Source organism: Diplotaxodon limnothrissa, linkage group LG3 (assembly GCF_057381915.1).
Source record: "Diplotaxodon limnothrissa isolate DT_005_m linkage group LG3, D_limnothrissa_male_GT1.1, whole genome shotgun sequence".
In the NCBI taxonomy this organism is placed as follows: Eukaryota; Metazoa; Chordata; class Actinopteri; order Cichliformes; family Cichlidae; genus Diplotaxodon; species Diplotaxodon limnothrissa.
In genome coordinates this window covers 30,956,837-30,983,004 of record NC_140598.1, presented here as the reverse complement: position 1 = coordinate 30,983,004, position 26,168 = coordinate 30,956,837, and the positions used below count along the sequence as shown (strand labels likewise).

The window sequence follows — 26,168 nt, the reverse complement described above, 5'->3', positions numbered from 1 at the left end:
GACTGATGGGTTGGTGGAGAGGCTGAATAAGACTTTAAAATCCATGATTCGTAAGTTCATTCGCGAGGATGAACGCAATTGGGATCGCTGGTTAGACCCTCTGTTGTTTGCAGTGCGGGAGGTGCCCCAGGCCTCCACGGGATTTTCTCCCTTCGAGCTGTTATACGGCAGGAAGCCGCGGGGGGTGCTCGACCTGATTAAGGAAAACTGGGAGGAAGGTCCGAGCCCTGCGAAAAGTGAAATTCAGTACGTGCTGGACCTGCGAGCAAAGCTGCACACACTGGGGAGGCTCTCACGGGAGAATTTGCTCCAGGCCCAGCAGCGGCAGCGACGCCTGTATGACAGAGGGGCTAGACTCAGGCAATTTTCACCGGGAGATAAGGTGCTTGTGTTACTTCCTTCTTCCAGCTCTAAATTACTCGCCAAGTGGCAAGGACCCTTCGTGGTCACACAGCGAGTGGGGGACGTTGATTATGAAGTGGTACGGTCGGACAGGGGCGGGGCCACGCAGATTTACCACCTCAACCTCCTCAAAGCCTGGAGGGAGGCGGAGACCGCTTCTCTAGTGAGCTTGGTAAGAGGGAGAGATGAGTTGGGGCCGGAGGCGCCAAAGTCTAGCATCCCCGCCTCCCTCCATTGCAGTGACCATCTCACACAGGCCCAGAGGGCGGATGTTGCTGCATTGCAACAGCGCTTTGCCGACGTGTTCTCCCCCTTGCCCGGCCGTACTTCTCTCATAGAGCACCATTTTGAGACGCGGCCTGGCGTGACGGTGCGTTCACGGCCCTACAGGCTGCCGGAACATAGAAGGCAAATTGTTTTCCGGGAATTGAAGGAAATGCTGAGGCTGGGAGTAATAGAAGAGTCACACAGTGCTTGGTGTAGCCCCATCGTCCTTGTAGTAAAGAAGGATGGGTCTATACGGTTCTGTGTCGATTATCGCAGAGTGAATGAGGTGTCACGTTTTGATGCTTATCCCATGCCCCGGGTCGACGAGCTCCTGGACCGGTTGGGCACCGCTCGCTTTTTTACGACTCTGGATTTAACCAAGGGCTACTGGCAGATTCCCTTGTCTACAGAGTCCCGGGAAAAGACGGCCTTCTCCACTCCGTATGGGTTGTACCAATTCGTGACGCTTCCGTTCGGCTTGTTCGGCGCCCCTGCCACTTTTCAGCGCCTCATGGACCGGGTGCTGCGGCCCCACGCTGCCTATGCTGCCGCCTACCTAGACGACGTCATCATTTACAGTGACACGTGGGCGGGGCATGTGCGGTGTGTGGCCGCGGTGCTGGAGTCCCTGAGGCAGGCGGGGCTCACGGCCAACCCGAAGAAGTGTGCGGTTGGACGGAGGGAGGTACAGTATTTGGGGTACCACTTGGGGAGCGGGCAGGTGCGACCTCAAGTGGAGAAGACGGCGGCGATTGCATCCTGCCCGCGTCCCAAGACGAAAAAAGAGGTGAGACGGTTTCTGGGGCTGGCCAGCTATTACCGGCGGTTCGTCCCAGGGTTCGCGGACCTGACCAGCCCCCTGACTGATCTCACCCGCAAGGGTGCCCCAGATCTGGTCCAGTGGACGGAGCGGTGCCAGGCGGCGTTTGTGCAGGTGAAACGGGCTCTCTGTGGAGAGCCGCTGCTGTTCACACCTAACTTCTCCCTCCCTTTCTGTCTGCAGACTGACGCCTCGAGCAGAGGGCTGGGGGCCGTTTTGTCCCAGCAGGTGGGGGGAGTTGACCGGCCGGTCGCTTACATCAGCCGGAAGCTCACGGACCGCGAGTCACGGTACAGCACCGTGGAGAAGGAGTGCCTGGCGATCCGGTGGGCGGTCGACTCCCTTCGCTACTACCTCCTGGGCCGCCCGTTCACCCTCTGCTCGGACCACGCCCCGCTGCAGTGGCTCCACCGCATGAAGGATGCCAACGCCCGGATCACTCGGTGGTATCTGGCCATGCAGCCCTTTAAGTTCAAGGTGATCCATAGGCCGGGCGCGCAGATGGTCGTGGCCGATTTCCTCTCTCGCTCGCGGGGGGGGGAGTAGGTTCGGCCGGATGGGCCCCGGCCTCAGTCGGGCGGTGGGGATGTGTGGCGTGGGTGTGGTCCTTGGCCAGCTGCAGAGGAGGCGTGACGCAGTGAGCTCCCGGGGCGGCGCAGGGGCGGGGTGAACAGGTGTGCTGGGATCTGACAGTGATTGTGTCTCTTTATATGTTGGCAGTGACAGACGGAGACGGAGGTGACAGCAGAGAAAGAGAGCGCGGAGTATATGTGTCCACGTACAACCCCGAGTTTAATAAAAGGTTTCTGCATTGTCAAAGTCGCTCCGGCTGGTATTTCTTGGGTCCATCGTTACAGCGTCCTTTAAAAGCTGAGTACAAGGCTGACTTGCCCGGACATGTTGTGCTCTCAGACCACTGATCGAAAGAAACGGAGGCAAAGAGAGAAAGCGGAGAAGCGCCATTTTGTACAGAACGTTATCAAATGTTAAAGCTTTGTGGTGAGTACAATTTTTTGCCTTGTTTTATTCACAGCAGCTAATAACTCTAACTTTAACTCTATCAACACGCACTGCAAGAAATCCTTTTTACACAACACTAAACTCTTCCTCGGCGAGTGGTGGTGATAAGCTAGTAACGTTACACTTCTGGCTAACTTGTGAAGTAATTCGACCGTAACATTAGTCTTTGTTAAGTTTTGTTTTACGGTGGCAGCCTAATGGTGTTAATTGACACTGAGCTTCTGTAGCCGTAGTTTTAACTCTGCAAAGACAGGGTAATACACGTTTTTCTTCTTTCTACTTTGAAATCGTTGCAGCGTTGATGAAGGTTTGACCAGCAAAAGGATGGGCCGTTTTACATTCATGACTAAACAAATGTAGGTTACTGAGTATACATTCGGTTTAACATCGATGCATTTTGATGTTTAAGTCCTAGAGTTATTTTTATGTGAGATTGAAGTTTGTTAATTGAGCCCTAGCTGAAGAACAGCCTGTGTCAAAGTTCAGTCAAAAAACGCGGGCGAGGAAGCGAACGCCATGTTGTAGAAACGCCACAGGAAAGATCTTAAGTAACATTCATAAACTAGTTGTTTTAATGACATTACATTGAGTGTGCATTAGCACATAAAATATAATTTTGCTCTTTTGGGTGTTAACTGCAGATACATAAGCGCAGTTGTATCACTTAAGAAAAAATATCTTTGATTTGGAAACATAAAGCAACTTTTAGGAGAAACTCAACACTAAAAATAATATACATAGTTTTATTTTGTGTTACTCTCATGTATAAGTATGATTACTTAAAACATTTATATTGATTCTGACCTACCAGGATGGTGGCGGGGATATTACCAATGAAGTGATGAAGATTGTAACCAGAGGTGCCACAATGTCTGATCCAGCCAGCGCAAGGATCATACTTGAAGGAACAGAAGTCCTAGCAGACCTGGATGTACCCAGAGCCTGTGCCTTGCTAATGGGGCTGATATATGCACTCAACCTCAGCTACCCAAAAGAACTGAAAAACACTTTTGAAGTGTTTCAAAAGATATTCCTCGAGCTGGATGATCTGAAAGCCAGTCCTAAGGTATTGTCACTAAAAAGTAAACTGTTGTACTAAAAAATGTGAAGAGTGAGGCTATCCTCAAATTAAACGGGAAATGTTCCACTGTTGTTTGCAATGTGTTGTGTTACATACTGTACATACAGTAGGCAGTAGGTGTAAAGTTGAGCGTTGAACATTAAGTACACCTAGTTCAAAATAATGCACTTTAAAAGGATAGCTCCGGTCTTTTGAAGTGAGACTGTATGAGGTACATATGTATAGTGAGTGTATTACACACAGTAGATGGCAGTCAGTAAGCTCCACCTACAGAGAAGCAGACGGGGCCACCGGCACGCAAGATGAGCCTCCATCCTAATAAAACTGATGTCAGTTTAAATGTACATTATATCAAGAATATGTTTACTGCTTTATTTTGCTATCAGACAGCCTTTTCTGTGAGGAAAGAGAAGTTCTACTGCTTGTTGTTTCAATCGCTCTGGCCCGCCAGCGTCCATGGACAAAAACAGCAATTTTACCTGACAGCACACAGGAGTTGCTGGTCTCCTGCTGCCTTGATCAGTAAGTGTAATTGTGTTATTTGGTGACTTTGGTGTTAGTTCGGGTTAGTTCAGATTTACCAAAGTCACACAAACAAACTGAGCCTATCGTGCGTGTCGGTGGCAGGAATGTGCTGACTGCTGTCTACTGTGTGTAATACACTCACAATGTACTTCATACTTAAAAAAACCTAAACTATCACTTTAACACAAACAAACTTGAATCAGAGCATGACTGTCAAAATGTTCAGTCTTTTTGAGACAGATTTACAGGGGTGTTTTATGTCTTTTATTTTATGGAGGCAACAATTTTGTCTGCTATTGAAATGTCAATGAGTCTGGAATGGTGGACTGGTGTTCTAATAAACAGTTTGATCATAAAACTGGAATTTCAATGTGTAATTTATTGTATAATTGTAAGTTATAAGTTATTGTAAGTTATTAGTACTCAAAAAAATTAAGGTAACAATTTGCATGGATATTTCTGAGTAGAATAAAAGTAAAAAAAATAAGTTTTAATAACTAAATGGAGTAATTTTTAAACAATTAAAATTAAGTTGGTTCAACTTAATTAAGCTTGTAGAGGACAAAGCAAATCATGTTGTTTGTACGTAAGGAATAGAGTTTGCCTAACTAGAGAACTCTTGTGGCATTTACGCTATAGTGGCTAAGCTGAAGTAACTTAAAAAGATCCATGCAAATTGTTACCTTAATTTTTTTACATTAAGCCAGCAGATCTTTTTTTAGAGTGTATGATTGTGACCAAATATTGTTACTTAGACGTCTCCAGAATATGATTCTCATGGAGCCTGTAAAAGCAGGTACATGTTGGATAACATATATTTGAGTGGAGCAATATCAAGAGCTGTGGAAACGCATTGCATTTTGGTGTTTTATTTTGGTGTTGTCCCACTTTAACGAAAACTCAAAAGCCTCCCAATTTACCATCACAAAGAGCTGAAAGAAGAGTTGGTTCAAGTGCAAAGCCTGTAAAGAGTAAAAAATCATCCAAATTTGCATTTTAAATGGAAAATGATGGACTTTTTGTTGGGTTTACAGTAAGGCTCCAAGATATTGTCTGTAAATAAAATATTCAATGTGAAAGAGCTTGTGGGCAAAACAGTGTAACATAAGTCAAAGCTATCATAATCGTAGACTGCAAACCTGTCAGCTAAACATCCTGGACATATAATCAAGCAGTGGGACTTCAGTGTAAGCAGCTGCACAAATTTACCTTCACAGATGACACCAGCGTCCTCAGAGTGTCCACAGTTGTGAGATCCAAATCCTAAGTGCTGGCACTGAGTGAGATTTGATTCACTGCCTGAGCAACTGACATCATCCAACCAGATGGGTCCGGTGCCCTGACCAAACTGAGCATTTGCTGGTGCTGAGACGACCCTGCCGCAGCCCAGCTGTCTACACACCACCTGAGCATCCACTAGGTCCCATAAATCATCACACACCGTCCCCCACTGCCCACTGTGGAAGATCTCCACCCTGCCAGAACACGAGCTGTTTCCTCCAACCAGGCGGATGCGCCCCTCCACTGCTGCACTGTTGCTCACTGCTGTTGTAGAAGTGAGCCTGACATGATTGGCTGTAGAGGTCTGCGGTATTGGAGCAGGTGTGGTTGAAGAAAGTGCAGATGTTGTTGTGTTCACCTCTGTTTACAGTCAATACATAAATGAATAAGTGAGAGTACTGCGGTAAAGCTGAGAGCATTTTCCTTCTGAACAGTTGAATTTAGCAGCAGGATGAAAAAGACGAATTTGTTACAGTGTGATCATGCTTAGAGGGCAACAATACCTGCACAGTATGCAAGGTGACACACAGATGGCCTCTCAAGTTTGTAGACGTAGTAGTTTCCATAGCATAGTTTGACTTGGATGGTGTGTGATGGAAACTGGCAGCAGCTTCCAGACCAGTTGTTGCACACAGTGCGATTTACAGTTTCACCTGGCTGTGAGGGATGAGGTTGTGTTATCCACAGAGGAGCACGAGTTCCACACCTGTTTGAGTCTATACACCTCTCGGGAATACGAGCATTGGAGCTCCCCAGAAACAGGCGGTACCAGCCTTGCCAGTTAATAGATTGATCACAGTGTAGGTCCTGAGTGTTTGTGTTGTTTGTTGAACGCCATTGATCATTCAGCACAGTGTAGTTGTAACAAGGATCGACACTTTGGGGATATCCTGAAGGATGAAAAGAAGTCATCTTTTTAAACAATCACACACACTGATAGATGCATTGGGGACAAATTGGGTTCAATGTCTTGGCCAAGAAAGCTTCGACATGCAGACTGAAGGAGCAGGGATGAAACAGCGTGTTTGTACCGGTCTTAAAGATTTCTGTTGTGCATATCTTTAAAAGAATAGTTGAAACATTCATTCCACCCACTTTATTGTGTCAAATAAACTCAAAACAAGCCTTTCGGTGCTTCTTTCCGCATCGCCTCTTCCTCAATTTAAGAGAAAAAAAATCTTAAAACAACAGCAAATGTAAAAGATGATTCTTCTGTTCACAAGTCAGTCATAGGGCTTACAACCACACGGACATTTTAGAATCACCAGTTCACCTATCTTCAGGAACAGCAAGTCATCGAACTGTGGGAGGGATCCGAATTACCCAGAGAAAACCCACAAGGAGAGGCCTTGAAACCAGGGTCCACAGCTAAAAATGGCTGTAAAATACAATGTAAATTCCAACAGTGTGGCCATATGAATTAGTCTAATATGCATGTAAAGTGCTCAATTTACGGATTTATAAACAAAATAAAAAATAAAAGGCATATATTCTCAAAAGAAGATTAATGATCTCGTTCATCGTGCTCTTGCTTACCCTGTTAGTCTCAAAACAAAATCAGAAAGACTTTTTGCTGGATATAAAATTGTTAGATTTGCTGAGACAGACAATTTATGTATTGCATACACGGTGTTGTTTCAGCAGGCATGAACACACATGAGCATGTAGGAACAGAGGATCACCGGAGAGGATATTCATTAGCGCCCTCCAGTGCTTCTAGTAAATGCATCTACAGAACAAAATGCAATAGTATGTGGACACAACACAGGGCCATAACATTTCAGTGCATGTCACATGTCCAGCAATCAGGGCATTTAATGCAGTCACATGGGTGTTTTAAGTCTTGGATATTATTTTGCTGCTCACAGTCAGAAAGAGGGACTTCCTGTGGACATAAGGTAAGGTTATAGAGGACCCACTAACTATGTTTCATGCAGCTGTGTATCAGTTGCAGAACCCACAGTGAAAATGTAGTCTAGAATGGATAAAGTTTAAGCATTTAATCCTGAAGTCCTGTTTCTACCAGGTGCAAGTACACTCTAAAAAATTATTCATGGGGTTAGTAAGTAAAGCTTAAAATCAATAGCTTTTTCTGCATAAAAAATTAAGTTTGTTGCATGTACACATTGTAATCAGTTGATAACTTAATTTAATGAGTTGGTCGAAATGAAAATAAAGAAAACAGTCTTAGCTCAGTAATATATCGATTTTGAACAGACATTTCTGTGTTAACTTAACATGAAAGTGTATTCAGTTAATACAACTTAAAAATCTCGTAAGCGTCCTTTAAAAGCTGAGTACAAGGCTGACTTGCCCGGACATGTTGTGCTCTCAGACCACTGATCGAAAGAAACGGAGGCAAAGAGAGAAAGCGGAGAAGCGCCATTTTGTACAGAACGTTATCAAATGTTAAAGCTTTGTGGTGAGTACAATTTTTTGCCTTGTTTTATTCACAGCAGCTAATAACTCTAACTTTAACTCTATCAACACGCACTGCAAGAAATCCTTTTTACACAACACTAAACTCTTCCTCGGCGAGTGGTGGTGATAAGCTAGTAACGTTACACTTCTGGCTAACTTGTGAAGTAATTCGACCGTAACATTAGTCTTTGTTAAGTTTTGTTTTACGGTGGCAGCCTAATGGTGTTAATTGACACTGAGCTTCTGTAGCCGTAGTTTTAACTCTGCAAAGACAGGGTAATACACGTTTTTCTTCTTTCTACTTTGAAATCGTTGCAGCGTTGATGAAGGTTTGACCAGCAAAAGGATGGGCCGTTTTACATTCATGACTAAACAAATGTAGGTTACTGAGTATACATTCGGTTTAACATCGATGCATTTTGATGTTTAAGTCCTAGAGTTATTTTTATGTGAGATTGAAGTTTGTTAATTGAGCCCTAGCTGAAGAACAGCCTGTGTCAAAGTTCAGTCAAAAAACGCGGGCGAGGAAGCGAACGCCATGTTGTAGAAACGCCACAGGAAAGATCTTAAGTAACATTCATAAACTAGTTGTTTTAATGACATTACATTGAGTGTGCATTAGCACATAAAATATAATTTTGCTCTTTTGGGTGTTAACTGCAGATACATAAGCGCAGTTGTATCACTTAAGAAAAAATATCTTTGATTTGGAAACATAAAGCAACTTTTAGGAGAAACTCAACACTAAAAATAATATACATAGTTTTATTTTGTGTTACTCTCATGTATAAGTATGATTACTTAAAACATTTATATTGATTCTGACCTACCAGGATGGTGGCGGGGATATTACCAATGAAGTGATGAAGATTGTAACCAGAGGTGCCACAACGTCTGATCCAGCCAGCGCAAGGATCATACTTGAAGGAACAGAAGTCCTAGCAGACCTGGATGTACCCAGAGCCTGTGCCTTGCTAATGGGGCTGATATATGCACTCAACCTCAGCTACCCAAAAGAACTGAAAAACACTTTTGAAGTGTTTCAAAAGATATTCCTCGAGCTGGATGATCTGAAAGCCAGTCCTAAGGTATTGTCACTAAAAAGTAAACTGTTGTACTAAAAAATGTGAAGAGTGAGGCTATCCTCAAATTAAACGGGAAATGTTCCACTGTTGTTTGCAATGTGTTGTGTTACATACTGTACATACAGTAGGCAGTAGGTGTAAAGTTGAGCGTTGAACATTAAGTACACCTAGTTCAAAATAATGCACTTTAAAAGGATAGCTCCGGTCTTTTGAAGTGAGACTGTATGAGGTACATATGTATAGTGAGTGTATTACACACAGTAGATGGCAGTCAGTAAGCTCCACCTACAGAGAAGCAGACGGGGCCACCGGCACGCAAGATGAGCCTCCATCCTAATAAAACTGATGTCAGTTTAAATGTACATTATATCAAGAATATGTTTACTGCTTTATTTTGCTATCAGACAGCCTTTTCTGTGAGGAAAGAGAAGTTCTACTGCTTGTTGTTTCAATCGCTCTGGCCCGCCAGCGTCCATGGACAAAAACAGCAATTTTACCTGACAGCACACAGGAGTTGCTGGTCTCCTGCTGCCTTGATCAGTAAGTGTAATTGTGTTATTTGGTGACTTTGGTGTTAGTTCGGGTTAGTTCAGATTTACCAAAGTCACACAAACAAACTGAGCCTATCGTGCGTGTCGGTGGCAGGAATGTGCTGACTGCTGTCTACTGTGTGTAATACACTCACAATGTACTTCATACTTAAAAAAACCTAAACTATCACTTTAACACAAACAAACTTGAATCAGAGCATGACTGTCAAAATGTTCAGTCTTTTTGAGACAGATTTACAGGGGTGTTTTATGTCTTTTATTTTATGGAGGCAACAATTTTGTCTGCTATTGAAATGTCAATGAGTCTGGAATGGTGGACTGGTGTTCTAATAAACAGTTTGATCATAAAACTGGAATTTCAATGTGTAATTTATTGTATAATTGTAAGTTATAAGTTATTGTAAGTTATTAGTACTCAAAAAAATTAAGGTAACAATTTGCATGGATATTTCTGAGTAGAATAAAAGTAAAAAAAATAAGTTTTAATAACTAAATGGAGTAATTTTTAAACAATTAAAATTAAGTTGGTTCAACTTAATTAAGCTTGTAGAGGACAAAGCAAATCATGTTGTTTGTACGTAAGGAATAGAGTTTGCCTAACTAGAGAACTCTTGTGGCATTTACGCTATAGTGGCTAAGCTGAAGTAACTTAAAAAGATCCATGCAAATTGTTACCTTAATTTTTTTACGTTAAGCCAGCAGATCTTTTTTTAGAGTGTATGATTGTGACCAAATATTGTTACTTAGACGTCTCCAGAATATGATTCTCATGGAGCCTGTAAAAGCAGGTACATGTTGGATAACATATATTTGAGTGGAGCAATATCAAGAGCTGTGGAAACGCATTGCATTTTGGTGTTTTATTTTGGTGTTGTCCCACTTTAACGAAAACTCAAAAGCCTCCCAATTTACCATCACAAAGAGCTGAAAGAAGAGTTGGTTCAAGTGCAAAGCCTGTAAAGAGTAAAAAATCATCCAAATTTGCATTTTAAATGGAAAATGATGGACTTTTTGTTGGGTTTACAGTAAGGCTCCAAGATATTGTCTGTAAATAAAATATTCAATGTGAAAGAGCTTGTGGGCAAAACAGTGTAACATAAGTCAAAGCTATCATAATCGTAGACTGCAAACCTGTCAGCTAAACATCCTGGACATATAATCAAGCAGTGGGACTTCAGTGTAAGCAGCTGCACAAATTTACCTTCACAGATGACACCAGCGTCCTCAGAGTGTCCACAGTTGTGAGATCCAAATCCTAAGTGCTGGCACTGAGTGAGATTTGATTCACTGCCTGAGCAACTGACATCATCCAACCAGATGGGTCCGGTGCCCTGACCAAACTGAGCATTTGCTGGTGCTGAGACGACCCTGCCGCAGCCCAGCTGTCTACACACCACCTGAGCATCCACTAGGTCCCATAAATCATCACACACCGTCCCCCACTGCCCACTGTGGAAGATCTCCACCCTGCCAGAACACGAGCTGTTTCCTCCAACCAGGCGGATGCGCCCCTCCACTGCTGCACTGTTGCTCACTGCTGTTGTAGAAGTGAGCCTGACATGATTGGCTGTAGAGGTCTGCGGTATTGGAGCAGGTGTGGTTGAAGAAAGTGCAGATGTTGTTGTGTTCACCTCTGTTTACAGTCAATACATAAATGAATAAGTGAGAGTACTGCGGTAAAGCTGAGAGCATTTTCCTTCTGAACAGTTGAATTTAGCAGCAGGATGAAAAAGACGAATTTGTTACAGTGTGATCATGCTTAGAGGGCAACAATACCTGCACAGTATGCAAGGTGACACACAGATGGCCTCTCAAGTTTGTAGACGTAGTAGTTTCCATAGCATAGTTTGACTTGGATGGTGTGTGATGGAAACTGGCAGCAGCTTCCAGACCAGTTGTTGCACACAGTGCGATTTACAGTTTCACCTGGCTGTGAGGGATGAGGTTGTGTTATCCACAGAGGAGCACGAGTTCCACACCTGTTTGAGTCTATACACCTCTCGGGAATACGAGCATTGGAGCTCCCCAGAAACAGGCGGTACCAGCCTTGCCAGTTAATAGATTGATCACAGTGTAGGTCCTGAGTGTTTGTGTTGTTTGTTGAACGCCATTGATCATTCAGCACAGTGTAGTTGTAACAAGGATCGACACTTTGGGGATATCCTGAAGGATGAAAAGAAGTCATCTTTTTAAACAATCACACACACTGATAGATGCATTGGGGACAAATTGGGTTCAATGTCTTGGCCAAGAAAGCTTCGACATGCAGACTGAAGGAGCAGGGATGAAACAGCGTGTTTGTACCGGTCTTAAAGATTTCTGTTGTGCATATCTTTAAAAGAATAGTTGAAACATTCATTCCACCCACTTTATTGTGTCAAATAAACTCAAAACAAGCCTTTCGGTGCTTCTTTCCGCATCGCCTCTTCCTCAATTTAAGAGAAAAAAAATCTTAAAACAACAGCAAATGTAAAAGATGATTCTTCTGTTCACAAGTCAGTCATAGGGCTTACAACCACACGGACATTTTAGAATCACCAGTTCACCTATCTTCAGGAACAGCAAGTCATCGAACTGTGGGAGGGATCCGAATTACCCAGAGAAAACCCACAAGGAGAGGCCTTGAAACCAGGGTCCACAGCTAAAAATGGCTGTAAAATACAATGTAAATTCCAACAGTGTGGCCATATGAATTAGTCTAATATGCATGTAAAGTGCTCAATTTACGGATTTATAAACAAAATAAAAAATAAAAGGCATATATTCTCAAAAGAAGATTAATGATCTCGTTCATCGTGCTCTTGCTTACCCTGTTAGTCTCAAAACAAAATCAGAAAGACTTTTTGCTGGATATAAAATTGTTAGATTTGCTGAGACAGACAATTTATGTATTGCATACACGGTGTTGTTTCAGCAGGCATGAACACACATGAGCATGTAGGAACAGAGGATCACCGGAGAGGATATTCATTAGCGCCCTCCAGTGCTTCTAGTAAATGCATCTACAGAACAAAATGCAATAGTATGTGGACACAACACAGGGCCATAACATTTCAGTGCATGTCACATGTCCAGCAATCAGGGCATTTAATGCAGTCACATGGGTGTTTTAAGTCTTGGATATTATTTTGCTGCTCACAGTCAGAAAGAGGGACTTCCTGTGGACATAAGGTAAGGTTATAGAGGACCCACTAACTATGTTTCATGCAGCTGTGTATCAGTTGCAGAACCCACAGTGAAAATGTAGTCTAGAATGGATAAAGTTTAAGCATTTAATCCTGAAGTCCTGTTTCTACCAGGTGCAAGTACACTCTAAAAAATTATTCATGGGGTTAGTAAGTAAAGCTTAAAATCAATAGCTTTTTCTGCATAAAAAATTAAGTTTGTTGCATGTACACATTGTAATCAGTTGATAACTTAATTTAATGAGTTGGTCGAAATGAAAATAAAGAAAACAGTCTTAGCTCAGTAATATATCGATTTTGAACAGACATTTCTGTGTTAACTTAACATGAAAGTGTATTCAGTTAATACAACTTAAAAATCTCGTAAGCGTCCTTTAAAAGCTGAGTACAAGGCTGACTTGCCTGGACATGTTGTGCTCTCAGACCACTGATCGAAAGAAACGGAGGCAAAGAGAGAAAGCGGAGAAGCGCCATTTTGTACAGAACGTTATCAAATGTTAAAGCTTTGTGGTGAGTACAATTTTTTGCCTTGTTTTATTCACAGCAGCTAATAACTCTAACTTTAACTCTATCAACACGCACTGCAAGAAATCCTTTTTACACAACACTAAACTCTTCCTCGGCGAGTGGTGGTGATAAGCTAGTAACGTTACACTTCTGGCTAACTTGTGAAGTAATTCGACCGTAACATTAGTCTTTGTTAAGTTTTGTTTTACGGTGGCAGCCTAATGGTGTTAATTGACACTGAGCTTCTGTAGCCGTAGTTTTAACTCTGCAAAGACAGGGTAATACACGTTTTTCTTCTTTCTACTTTGAAATCGTTGCAGCGTTGATGAAGGTTTGACCAGCAAAAGGATGGGCCGTTTTACATTCATGACTAAACAAATGTAGGTTACTGAGTATACATTCGGTTTAACATCGATGCATTTTGATGTTTAAGTCCTAGAGTTATTTTTATGTGAGATTGAAGTTTGTTAATTGAGCCCTAGCTGAAGAACAGCCTGTGTCAAAGTTCAGTCAAAAAACGCGGGCGAGGAAGCGAACGCCATGTTGTAGAAACGCCACAGGAAAGATCTTAAGTAACATTCATAAACTAGTTGTTTTAATGACATTACATTGAGTGTGCATTAGCACATAAAATATAATTTTGCTCTTTTGGGTGTTAACTGCAGATACATAAGCGCAGTTGTATCACTTAAGAAAAAATATCTTTGATTTGGAAACATAAAGCAACTTTTAGGAGAAACTCAACACTAAAAATAATATACATAGTTTTATTTTGTGTTACTCTCATGTATAAGTATGATTACTTAAAACATTTATATTGATTCTGACCTACCAGGATGGTGGCGGGGATATTACCAATGAAGTGATGAAGATTGTAACCAGAGGTGCCACAACGTCTGATCCAGCCAGCGCAAGGATCATACTTGAAGGAACAGAAGTCCTAGCAGACCTGGATGTACCCAGAGCCTGTGCCTTGCTAATGGGGCTGATATATGCACTCAACCTCAGCTACCCAAAAGAACTGAAAAACACTTTTGAAGTGTTTCAAAAGATATTCCTCGAGCTGGATGATCTGAAAGCCAGTCCTAAGGTATTGTCACTAAAAAGTAAACTGTTGTACTAAAAAATGTGAAGAGTGAGGCTATCCTCAAATTAAACGGGAAATGTTCCACTGTTGTTTGCAATGTGTTGTGTTACATACTGTACATACAGTAGGCAGTAGGTGTAAAGTTGAGCGTTGAACATTAAGTACACCTAGTTCAAAATAATGCACTTTAAAAGGATAGCTCCGGTCTTTTGAAGTGAGACTGTATGAGGTACATATGTATAGTGAGTGTATTACACACAGTAGATGGCAGTCAGTAAGCTCCACCTACAGAGAAGCAGACGGGGCCACCGGCACGCAAGATGAGCCTCCATCCTAATAAAACTGATGTCAGTTTAAATGTACATTATATCAAGAATATGTTTACTGCTTTATTTTGCTATCAGACAGCCTTTTCTGTGAGGAAAGAGAAGTTCTACTGCTTGTTGTTTCAATCGCTCTGGCCTGCCAGCGTCCATGGACAAAAACAGCAATTTTACCTGACAGCACACAGGAGTTGCTGGTCTCCTGCTGCCTTGATCAGTAAGTGTAATTGTGTTATTTGGTGACTTTGGTGTTAGTTCGGGTTAGTTCAGATTTACCAAAGTCACACAAACAAACTGAGCCTATCGTGCGTGTCGGTGGCAGGAATGTGCTGACTGCTGTCTACTGTGTGTAATACACTCACAATGTACTTCATACTTAAAAAAACCTAAACTATCACTTTAACACAAACAAACTTGAATCAGAGCATGACTGTCAAAATGTTCAGTCTTTTTGAGACAGATTTACAGGGGTGTTTTATGTCTTTTATTTTATGGAGGCAACAATTTTGTCTGCTATTGAAATGTCAATGAGTCTGGAATGGTGGACTGGTGTTCTAATAAACAGTTTGATCATAAAACTGGAATTTCAATGTGTAATTTATTGTATAATTGTAAGTTATAAGTTATTGTAAGTTATTAGTACTCAAAAAAATTAAGGTAACAATTTGCATGGATATTTCTGAGTAGAATAAAAGTAAAAAAAATAAGTTTTAATAACTAAATGGAGTAATTTTTAAACAATTAAAATTAAGTTGGTTCAACTTAATTAAGCTTGTAGAGGACAAAGCAAATCATGTTGTTTGTACGTAAGGAATAGAGTTTGCCTAACTAGAGAACTCTTGTGGCATTTACGCTATAGTGGCTAAGCTGAAGTAACTTAAAAAGATCCATGCAAATTGTTACCTTAATTTTTTTACGTTAAGCCAGCAGATCTTTTTTTAGAGTGTATGATTGTGACCAAATATTGTTACTTAGACGTCTCCAGAATATGATTCTCATGGAGCCTGTAAAAGCAGGTACATGTTGGATAACATATATTTGAGTGGAGCAATATCAAGAGCTGTGGAAACGCATTGCATTTTGGTGTTTTATTTTGGTGTTGTCCCACTTTAACGAAAACTCAAAAGCCTCGCAATTTACCATCACAAAGAGCTGAAAGAAGAGTTGGTTCAAGTGCAAAGCCTGTAAAGAGTAAAAAATCATCCAAATTTGCATTTTAAATGGAAAATGATGGACTTTTTGTTGGGTTTACAGTAAGGCTCCAAGATATTGTCTGTAAATAAAATATTCAATGTGAAAGAGCTTGTGGGCAAAACAGTGTAACATAAGTCAAAGCTATCATAATCGTTGACTGCAAACCTGTCAGCTAAACATCCTGGACATATAATCAAGCAGTGGGACTTCAGTGTAAGCAGCTGCACAAATTTACCTTCACAGATGACACCAGCGTCCTCAGAGTGTCCACAGTTGTGAGATCCAAATCCTAAGTGCTGGCACTGAGTGAGATTTGATTCACTGCCTGAGCAACTGACATCATCCAACCAGATGGGTCCGGTGCCCTGACCAAACTGAGCATTTGCTGGTGCTGAGACGACCCTGCCGCAGCCCAGCTGTCTACACACCACCTGAGCATCCACTAGGTCCCATAAATCATCACACACCGTCCCCCACTGCCCACTGTGGAAGATCTCCACCCTGCCAGAACACGAGCTGTTTCCTCCAACCAGGCGGATGCGCCCCTCCACTGCTGCACTGTTGCTCACTGCTGTTGTAGAAGTGAGCCTGACATGATTGGCTGTAGAGGTCTGCGGTATTGGAGCAGGTGTGGTTGAAGAAAGTGCAGATGTTGTTGTGTTCACCTCTGTTTACAGTCAATACATAAATGAATAAGTGAGAGTACTGCGGTAAAGCTGAGAGCATTTTCCTTCTGAACAGTTGAATTTAGCAGCAGGATGAAAAAGACGAATTTGTTACAGTGTGATCATGCTTAGAGGGCAACAATACCTGCACAGTATGCAAGGTGACACACAGATGGCCTCTCAAGTTTGTAGACGTAGTAGTTTCCATAGCATAGTTTGACTTGGATGGTGTGTGATGGAAACTGGCAGCAGCTTCCAGACCAGTTGTTGCACACAGTGCGATTTACAGTTTCACCTGGCTGTGAGGGATGAGGTTGTGTTATCCACAGAGGAGCACGAGTTCCACACCTGTTTGAGTCTATACACCTCTCGGGAATACGAGCATTGGAGCTCCCCAGAAACAGGCGGTACCAGCCTTGCCAGTTAATAGATTGATCACAGTGTAGGTCCTGAGTGTTTGTGTTGTTTGTTGAACGCCATTGATCATTCAGCACAGTGTAGTTGTAACAAGGATCGACACTTTGGGGATATCCTGAAGGATGAAAAGAAGTCATCTTTTTAAACAATCACACACACTGATAGATGCATTGGGGACAAATTGGGTTCAATGTCTTGGCCAAGAAAGCTTCGACATGCAGACTGAAGGAGCAGGGATGAAACAGCGTGTTTGTACCGGTCTTAAAGATTTCTGTTGTGCATATCTTTAACTAAATTGTCTCTTTAGTTTCCAAACTTTTTTTGTTCAATACAATCAGTTTTTGGTATGAACACTGCAAAGATTTGACATCTAAATATTTGGTATGAAAAAAGTATTTAATTTCAAAAAAATCCAGACTGTAATCAAGTGACATAATATCTCGACCTTAGACATGTGAGAAATATCTTAAAAGAATAGTTGAAACATTTATTCCACCCACTTTATTGTGTCAAATAAACTCAAAACAAGCCTGTCGGTGCTTCTTTCCGCATCGCCTCTTCCTCAATTTAAGAGAAAAAAAATCTTAAAACAACAGCACATGTAAAAGATGATTCTTCTGGTCACAAGTCAGTCACAGGGCTTACAACCACACGGACATTTTAGAATCACCAGTTCACCTATCTTCAGGAACAGCAAGTCATCGAACTATGGGAGGGATCCGAATTACCCAGAGAAAACCCACAAGGAGAGGCCTTGAAACCAGGGTCCACAGCTAAAAATGGCTGTAAAATACAATGTAAATTCCAACAGTGTGGCCATATGAATTAGTCTAATATGCATGTAAAGTGCTCAATTTACGGATTTATAAACAAAATAAAAAATAAAAGGCATATATTCTCAAAAGAAGATTAATGATCTCGTTCATCGTGCTCTTGCTTACCCTGTTAGTCTCAAAACAAAATCAGAAAGACTTTTTGCTGGATATAAAATTGTTAGATTTGGTGAGACAGACAATTTATGTATTGCATACACGGTGTTGTTTCAGCAGGCATGAACACACATGAGCATGTAGGAACAGAGGATCACCGGAGAAAACTCCTTTTTTATTTTTCTCCTTCCCAAGTACCACAACAACAAGGATATTCATTAGCGCCCTCCAGTGCTTCTAGTAAATGCATCTACAGAACAAAATGCAATAGTATGTGGACACAACACAGGGCCATAACATTTCAGTGCATGTCACATGTCCAGCAATCAGGGCATTTAATGCAGTCACATGGGTGTTTTAAGTCTTGGATATTATTTTGCTGCTCACAGTCAGAAAGAGGGACTTCCTGTGGACATAAGGTAAGGTTATAGAGGACCCACTAACTATGTTTCATGCAGCTGTGTATCAGTTGCAGAACCCACAGTGAAAATGTAGTCTAGAATGGATAAAGTTTAAGCATTTAATCCTGAAGTCCTGTTTCTACCAGGTGCAAGTATGATTGTGATCAAATATTGTTACTTAGACGTCTCCAGAATATGATTCTCATGGAGCCTGTAAAAGCAGGTACATGTTGGATAACATATATTTGAGTGGAGCAATATCAAGAGCTGTGGAAACGCATTGCATTTTGGTGTTTTATTTTGGTGTTGTCCCACTTTAACGAAAACTCAAAAGCCTCGCAATTTACCATCACAAAGAGCTGAAAGAAGAGTTGGTTCAAGTGCAAAGCCTGTAAAGAGTAAAAAATCATCCAAATTTGCATTTTAAATGGAAAATGATGGACTTTTTGTTGGGTTTACAGTAAGGCTCCAAGATATTGTCTGTAAATAAAATATTCAATGTGAAAGAGCTTGTGGGCAAAACAGTGTAACATAAGTCAAAGCTATCATAATCGTAGACTGCAAACCTGTCAGCTAAACATCCTGGACATATAATCAAGCAGTGGGACTTCAGTGTAAGCAGCTGCACAAATTTACCTTCACAGATGACACCAGCGTCCTCAGAGTGTCCACAGTTGTGAGATCCAAATCCTAAGTGCTGGCACTGAGTGAGATTTGATTCACTGCCTGAGCAACTGACATCATCCAACCAGATGGGTCCGGTGCCCTGACCAAACTGAGCATTTGCTGGTGCTGAGACGACCCTGCCGCAGCCCAGCTGTCTACACACCACCTGAGCATCCACTAGGTCCCATAAATCATCACACACCGTCCCCCACTGCCCACTGTGGAAGATCTCCACCCTGCCAGAACACGAGCTGTTTCCTCCAACCAGGCGGATGCGCCCCTCCACTGCTGCACTGTTGCTCACTGCTGTTGTAGAAGTGAGCCTGACATGATTGGCTGTAGAGGTCTGCGGTATTGGAGCAGGTGTGGTTGAAGAAAGTGCAGATGTTGTTGTGTTCACCTCTGTTTACAGTCAATACATAAATGAATAAGTGAGAGTACTGCGGTAAAGCTGAGAGCATTTTCCTTCTGAACAGTTGAATTTAGCAGCAGGATGAAAAAGACGAATTTGTTACAGTGTGATCATGCTTAGAGGGCAACAATACCTGCACAGTACGCAAGGTGGCACACAGATGGCCTCTCAAGTTTGTAGACGTAGTAGTTTCCATAGCATAGTTTGACTTGGATGGTGTGTGATGGAAACTGGCAGCAGCTTCCAGACCAGTTGTTGCACACAGTGCGATTTACAGTTTCACCTGGCTGTGAGGGATGAGGTTGTGTTATCCACAGAGGAGCATGAGTTCCACACCTGTTTGAGTCTATACACCTCTCGGGAATACGAGCATTGGAGCTCCCCAGAAACAGGCGGTACCAGCCTTGCCAGTTAATAGATTGATCACAGTGTAGGTCCTGAGTGTTTGTGTTGTTTGTTGAACGCCATTGATCATTCAGCACAGTGTAGTTGTAACAAGGATCGACACTTTGGGAATATCCTGAAGGATGAAAAGAAGTCATCTTTACCTCAAGCAAATTTCACTGATATATGTGAAATTTACACAAGTCATACAACCCTTTTTCTTATGCTTTAAGGATAGACCATATTCAGACCGAATGTGATCAGACAGAGTTAATTCTGTCTGATCACAATACTTTTTTACCCTGGTAAAATATTATGAAATTTGCTAATATATATTTCCTAGGTAGTGATGGCCAAATTAAGTTTTCTGATGCATTTAAGCTTGCATTGAAAAACATTTCATCACTAGAAGCTGTTCAGTACAGTCTTTGGTGACATCTGGTGGTCACAAATATGAAGAGCAGCGTGAATCTACAAATTCGAATGCACTGCTTTATTAGGACTGCCCACTCTATACAGCTGAATTGACAGTGACGTGCCGAATGAAGTTTCGGACATCATTGATCACTTTGTTCAGACAAACCAAGCTTCAACACAGTGTTTCTGAAACAATGAGTTGATTTTTTTGACACTTACACCGGAGCTTCAGCTTTAAATTGGCCATCACTACTCCTAGGCCCGAGGTATATAAATACAATATACCCTAGGACCTAGAGTATATTGTATTTATATATCTGTTTAAAGTCATTCAGGTGTCCAGCATTGTATTTACCAAGGACTTAAGTTGTTGTTTAAAATTTGCAGGATGGTTGGTGGGGTTAAAGGCTGAATGACCTCGCAGGTCTAAGGGTTGCTATTTATGGTCTTTGTAATGTACTTTGTTTGGTTGTTTCATGTAACCTTGACAGGATCCCACCTGCGATAGGGAGTGACTGCAACTCAGCCATGAAGTGGTTGACCACACAAAACAGAGCAGTGTCAGTGGATGGTAAATGGTACTGAAAGCAGCTGTACATAATTGTCACAAATACTTTTTCCTTGATTGGTTTTCTGTGTGAAGAAATTCATGAAGTCCTTGCTAGTTAATGTTAAAGGAATGGTTTGCTAAACATAAATGACTTTTTGTCAGCTTGGTTACCGTGCTGAAGACAAACCTAGGGCTGTTCTTATTTACTTCAATCAGTGATGAATAGTAAGACACTAAGATTTTTTTCAGGGTAAATGAAGATCTCCTAAATACATGAATAGGACATGACTTTCAGTATAAATTCAGATGGAGAATGATCAAAGGTAAATGATTGAGGTAACTTTTGATGAGGAGTGATTTTGGTCTTTGTGTGAGACCCAGATAATTATAACAGACACACATGCAAAATTTCACACATTATTGTCAGGTCCTGATCAACCTGTTTTTCCCCAAAGATTAAATATTGTTTTAAGAAAAAAAAAAGTTACCCCCAAATGGCTTTTAACCTTTTATTTGGTTGTTTGCTTGATATTATCAGAAATTTATGAGATTGTGCTGCAGTTTACAGCCTTTTCAGCTTTCCTTGTGGTTCTCAGGTTGTTTCCTCTTTAGTTTTTTTTCCACTCAAGTACTGTAAGGACACTATGTAATGCTCTGCTCTTATCTCTTATAATAAAACGTCTTCTTAAACTGCTTCATTAGTCACCATTTTCTTTATTGCCACTCACTCTGTATACATCTCCAACATACACCTCCCACTTCCTTAATCCCACCAACCCACTGCCATTATGGCAAACCCAAAGGGGCAATAAGTACCAAGTGAATGCAACAACATAACATCTCCCTGTTTTTTCTGGGTTTGTTTTAGAAACATGATACAGCATGTCTGCCAGTGGCATAGCTGATATGAATTTCAAGTTGTTGTTTTTTTTGGAAACATAAGGATTAGAATCAGTTTTCAACATTGTTACAGATCAAATTTCTGTTACACAAAACAACAATACAACACGGAAACTGCTCTCAATACTTCACATCAAAATTTGACATGTATTTTTTCTTTTAGGGCAGCGACACCCCTGCCTACACCCTTCACCGATTTATTTTGTTATTGTGGTTAAAAATTAAGAATTAAATGTAAAGGTGGAAGATTCTGTCACAGTCTGGTGAGGGCAGACTGTATGAATTGAAAAAAGGACCCAAAATGCAGACTCCAAGGAACAGGGAACAAAACTTGAATGTTAACAAAAAGCGAGCCGTTTAATATGGCTGATAAAAAAGGTACAAACAAAGGGCAAGGCAAACTGAAGCAAAATTAACACAAACCTAAACTGGGAAATCTAAACAAACGATAAGAAAAACCTAGACAAGGAACTTGGAAACATGGCGTGGACAACAGACGACCTGACAAACACACACTGAAAACAGAGGACTTAAATGTACAGGAGGTGATTAGGGGAAGTGGGAACACATGGAGGAACAGCTGACTGACATGAGCCTAATGACAGGACAAGGGAAGTGAAACTAAATACAATGAACAAAGAACACACTAATCCTTCAAAATAAAACAGGAAACATGAGACAGACATGATAATACAAACTTGATAACATAAGACACGCAGCATGAAACACGAAGGGTGAGGGGAAACTTAAATACAGGGGAAGAAAACACAAGGAGTCTAATAACCAAATGAACTTAGATAACCTAATGAACAAAATAAACTCAAACTTAAAACACTGGGTCAAAAGACCCAGGATCATGACAGATTCTCATCAAGCAAAATTTAGTAAAGACAATAATATACAGGGTGGGACATTTATATGGATACACCGTAATAACATGGGAATGGTTGGTGATATTAAAGTCCTGTTTGTGGCACATTAGTATATGTGAGGGGGCAAACTCGGCAAGATCGGTGGTGACCATGGTGGCCATTTAGAAGTCGGCCATCTTGGGTACAACTTTTGTTTTTTCAATAGGAAGAGGGCCATGTGACACATCAAACTTGTTGGTAATGTCACAAGAAAAACAATGGTGTGCTTGGCTTAAACGTAACTTTATTCTTTCATGAGTTATTTACAAGTTTCTCTTTGTTCACAGCCATTGACATGTCGAAGAGGTTGACACGTGAGGAGCGGATCGAAATTGTGTTGATATCTGGTGAACGCAGTAACCGGGTCATTGCAGCAGATTTCAATGCAAGACACCCTACGAGACCAACCATCTCCCATGCTACAGTCAGCAAACTGCTTGCTAAGTTTCGTGAAACTGGTTGAGTGTTGGATTTGCCAAAATGTGGACGCAAGAAAACTGTCACTAATGAAGAAACATCAGTGGCTGTCCTAGCTTCATTCAGCAAGAGCCCACAGCGTAGCACTCGCCGCATGTCACTGGAGAGTGGCATTAGTCGAACATCCCTTTGGCGGATATTAGCTACTCACAAATGGCACCCTTACAAACTCCAGCTACTGCAGCATCTCAACGAGGATGACCCAGATCGGCGCACAGAATTTGCAGGACCCTCAGTTCATGCAAAGGATTTTGTTCAGTGATGAGGCAAACTTTTATGTGAATGGTGAAGTTAACAAACAAAACCACCGCTATTGGTCTGACACTAACCCACATTGGATGGATCCCTCCAAGACTGTTGGAACAACAAAAGTGATGGTTTGGTGTGGTATATGGGGTACAATGATAGTGGGTCCATTCTTCATCAATGGAAACCTCAAGGCCACTGGATATTTGAATTTGCTACATGATGATTGTTTCCCTCTTTATGCACTGAAGCTGGCACGTTCCCTGAGTTTTTCCAGCAAGATGGTGCACCACCACATTATGGGTGCCAGGGCCGAGCATTCCTAGATGAACAGTTTCCTGGAAAGTGGATTGGTCGTCGTGGGCCAGTTGAATGGCCCCCAAGGTCTCCCAATCTGACCCCCTTAGACTTTTATCTTTGGGGTCATCTGAAGGCAATTGTCTATGGTGTGAAGATACGAGATGTGCAGCACCTGAAACTACAGATATTGGATGCCTGTGCTGGCATTTCTCCTGCGGTGTTGCTATCAGTGTGTGAAGAGTGGGAGAAGAGGGTTGCATTGACAACCCAACACAATGGGCAGCACATTGAACACATTTTATAAGTGGTCAGAAACTTGTAAATAACTCATGAAAGAATAAAGTTACGTTGAAACCAAACACACCATTGTTTTTCTTGTGACATTACCAATAAGTTCTACTGAGTGCGGAAAGATGCAACTGAAGAGTTCTGAAGCATGTCTTTATTAGGTAATAACATGGCACAAAATAAAGGAGACGGGTATTTCTGGTAGTGAAAAACTTTTGTAACTAGACACTCGTGGAATAAGTTGATGTCTTTTGTAAAGAAAAACGTGGGTAATCTTAGACACCATTGATATTCAAGGACTTGCAAACCCAGTTTTCACTTTTCTACTCTGAGCATTTAAAGCATGTGACACAACTTTTCTTACTCACATTTTTCTATCTAACATTCACACACATTCATACTCTGATGGACGCATCAGTGAGCAACTTGGGATTTTGCCCTGCAGATTGCCCTGTAGTTGGCATGCAGACTTGAGGACATGGAGATCAAATCACCACCAACCTTTCGATTAGCAGATGACCTTCTCCATAACCTGAGCTATGTGCTATGATTGAAAGATATGTCTTTTCTAATTTAAAGAGAATTGTTTGGACCGTTTCAGCCATGCATTTGTGAGTGGGCCCTAAGCAATGCACTAGTAATTAATAATAGTGTGTATTTCCTGTCTAATACATATTGGTGTTCTGAGTTTTCTTATAGTTAATGTGAGTTTTGTCCATCCATCCTCTTCCGCTTATCCTTTTCAGGGTTACTGGAGCCTATCCCAGCTGTCTTAGGGTGAGAGGCAGGGTACACCCTGGATAGGTACCCAGTCTGTTGCAGGGCTAACACATAGACAGAAAAAAACAAATGCACTCACATTCACTCCCACATTCACACCTATGGGCAATTTTGTGTTTCCAGTTAACCTATCCCAACTAAGTGCATATCTTTGGACTGTAGGAGGAGTGCCCAGAGAAAACCCACGCAAACATAGGGAGAACATGCAAACTTCACACAGAAAGCCTGATGGTACAACTCAGGACCTTCTTGCTGTGAGGCAACAGTGCTGACCACCGTGCCACCGTGCTGCCCCTATGAGTTTTGTATTCTGATTTAAATGGGAAGACATGACACTATATTGTTTGATAAAGTCAATTAGAGAATAGTTTTCAATCTAAGGTTTTTTGTTTTTTTTTAAGAATTCAATTTTGTCCGAATATATTTTGTTTTGTCCTAGCCATGCAGATGGCTTCTACAAACATTTGAAAAGAATGGGTCACTTTGAGGAGCTTAGTGAATTCCAGCATGGTAAATGGTAAATGTATATTGTAAAGATTCTTATATAGCGCCTTTCTACTCTCCTGGAGTACTCAAAGCGCTGTATACAACATGCCACATTCACCCAGTCACACGAGCACTTTCTCCAAGCTTAGTGCTGTTTAACCACATTCACCCTCCAAAGGATGCATCAGAGACCAACTTGGGGTTAGTATCTTGCCCAAAGATACTTGGCATGCAGACTGGAGGAGCCAGGGATCGAACCACCAACCTTCCTGAGCTAAAGCCACCCGGTACCGTGACAAGATGCCACTTGCGATTGGCAATGACTGCAACTCAGCCATGAAGTGGTTGACCACACAAAACAGAGCAGTGTCAGTGGATGGTAAATGGTACTGAAAGCAGCTGTACATAATTGTCACAAATACTTTTTCCTTGATTGGTTTTCTGTGTGAAGAAATTCATGAAGTCCTTGCTAGTTAATGTTAAAGGAATGGTTTGCTCAACATAAATGACTTTTTGTCAGCTTGGTTACCGTGCTGAAGACAAACCTAGGGCTGTTCTTATTTACTTCAATCAGTGATGAATAGTAAGACACTAAGATTTTTTTCAGGGTAAATGAAGATCTCCTAAATACATGAATAGGACATGACTTTCAGTATAAATTCAGATGGAGAATGATCAAAGGTAAATGATTGAGGTAACTTTTGATGAGGAGTGATTTTGGTGCTTGTGTGAGACCCAGATAATCATAACAGACACACATGCAAAATATCACACATTATTGTCAGGTCCTGATCAACCTGTTTTATCACAAAGATCAAATATTCTTTTAAGGAAAAAAAATCCCGGTCACAAACTAAATGTCACCCCCAAATGGCTTTTAATTGACTGCCAGCTGTTTTAGCTTACCTGCTGTCAGCAAGCTGAGAAGAGGCAGGATGAGCAGGGGGTGGAGCATGTTGCAGAGAGCCAATCAGGCGACTGAGCTGTAAGACACACCACACACGTAGTTAGATATCTCTGATTGGATAGAAAGTCACAATCCCATTCTCCCATCATCAAAACTTGGTATTCATCCTAATATTGTACATCATCCCACAAGGTGGATGAAATGTCTGTAAGTTTCCATTTGTTTATCTAAATGTTTGAAACCCTCACCATCCAAAGAAGAAAATATAATCATTTGTGACTTG

The 26,168-nt window shown here is 41.6% G+C and overlaps 1 protein-coding gene across 1 annotated transcript in view; it reads right to left on the bottom strand.

Moving 5' to 3' along the window:
* LOC146635340 (scavenger receptor cysteine-rich domain-containing protein DMBT1-like) overlaps window positions 1-19,781 on the bottom strand; it is a 51,952-nt gene extending 32,171 nt beyond the window's left edge. Inside the window, exons 1-8 of the mRNA XM_085350092.1 lie at window positions 19,373-19,781; window positions 18,798-19,229; window positions 16,560-16,946; window positions 15,985-16,416; window positions 11,230-11,616; window positions 10,655-11,086; window positions 5,900-6,286; window positions 5,325-5,756 (exon numbers count right to left, since the gene is read on the bottom strand). Coding sequence (XP_085206218.1) covers window positions 5,325-5,756; window positions 5,900-6,286; window positions 10,655-11,086; window positions 11,230-11,616; window positions 15,985-16,416; window positions 16,560-16,946; window positions 18,798-19,229; window positions 19,373-19,781 — 3,298 coding nt within the window. The remainder of the gene's footprint in view (window positions 1-5,324; window positions 5,757-5,899; window positions 6,287-10,654; window positions 11,087-11,229; window positions 11,617-15,984; window positions 16,417-16,559; window positions 16,947-18,797; window positions 19,230-19,372) is intronic.
* Between the last annotated feature and the right edge of the window lie 6,387 nt (window positions 19,782-26,168).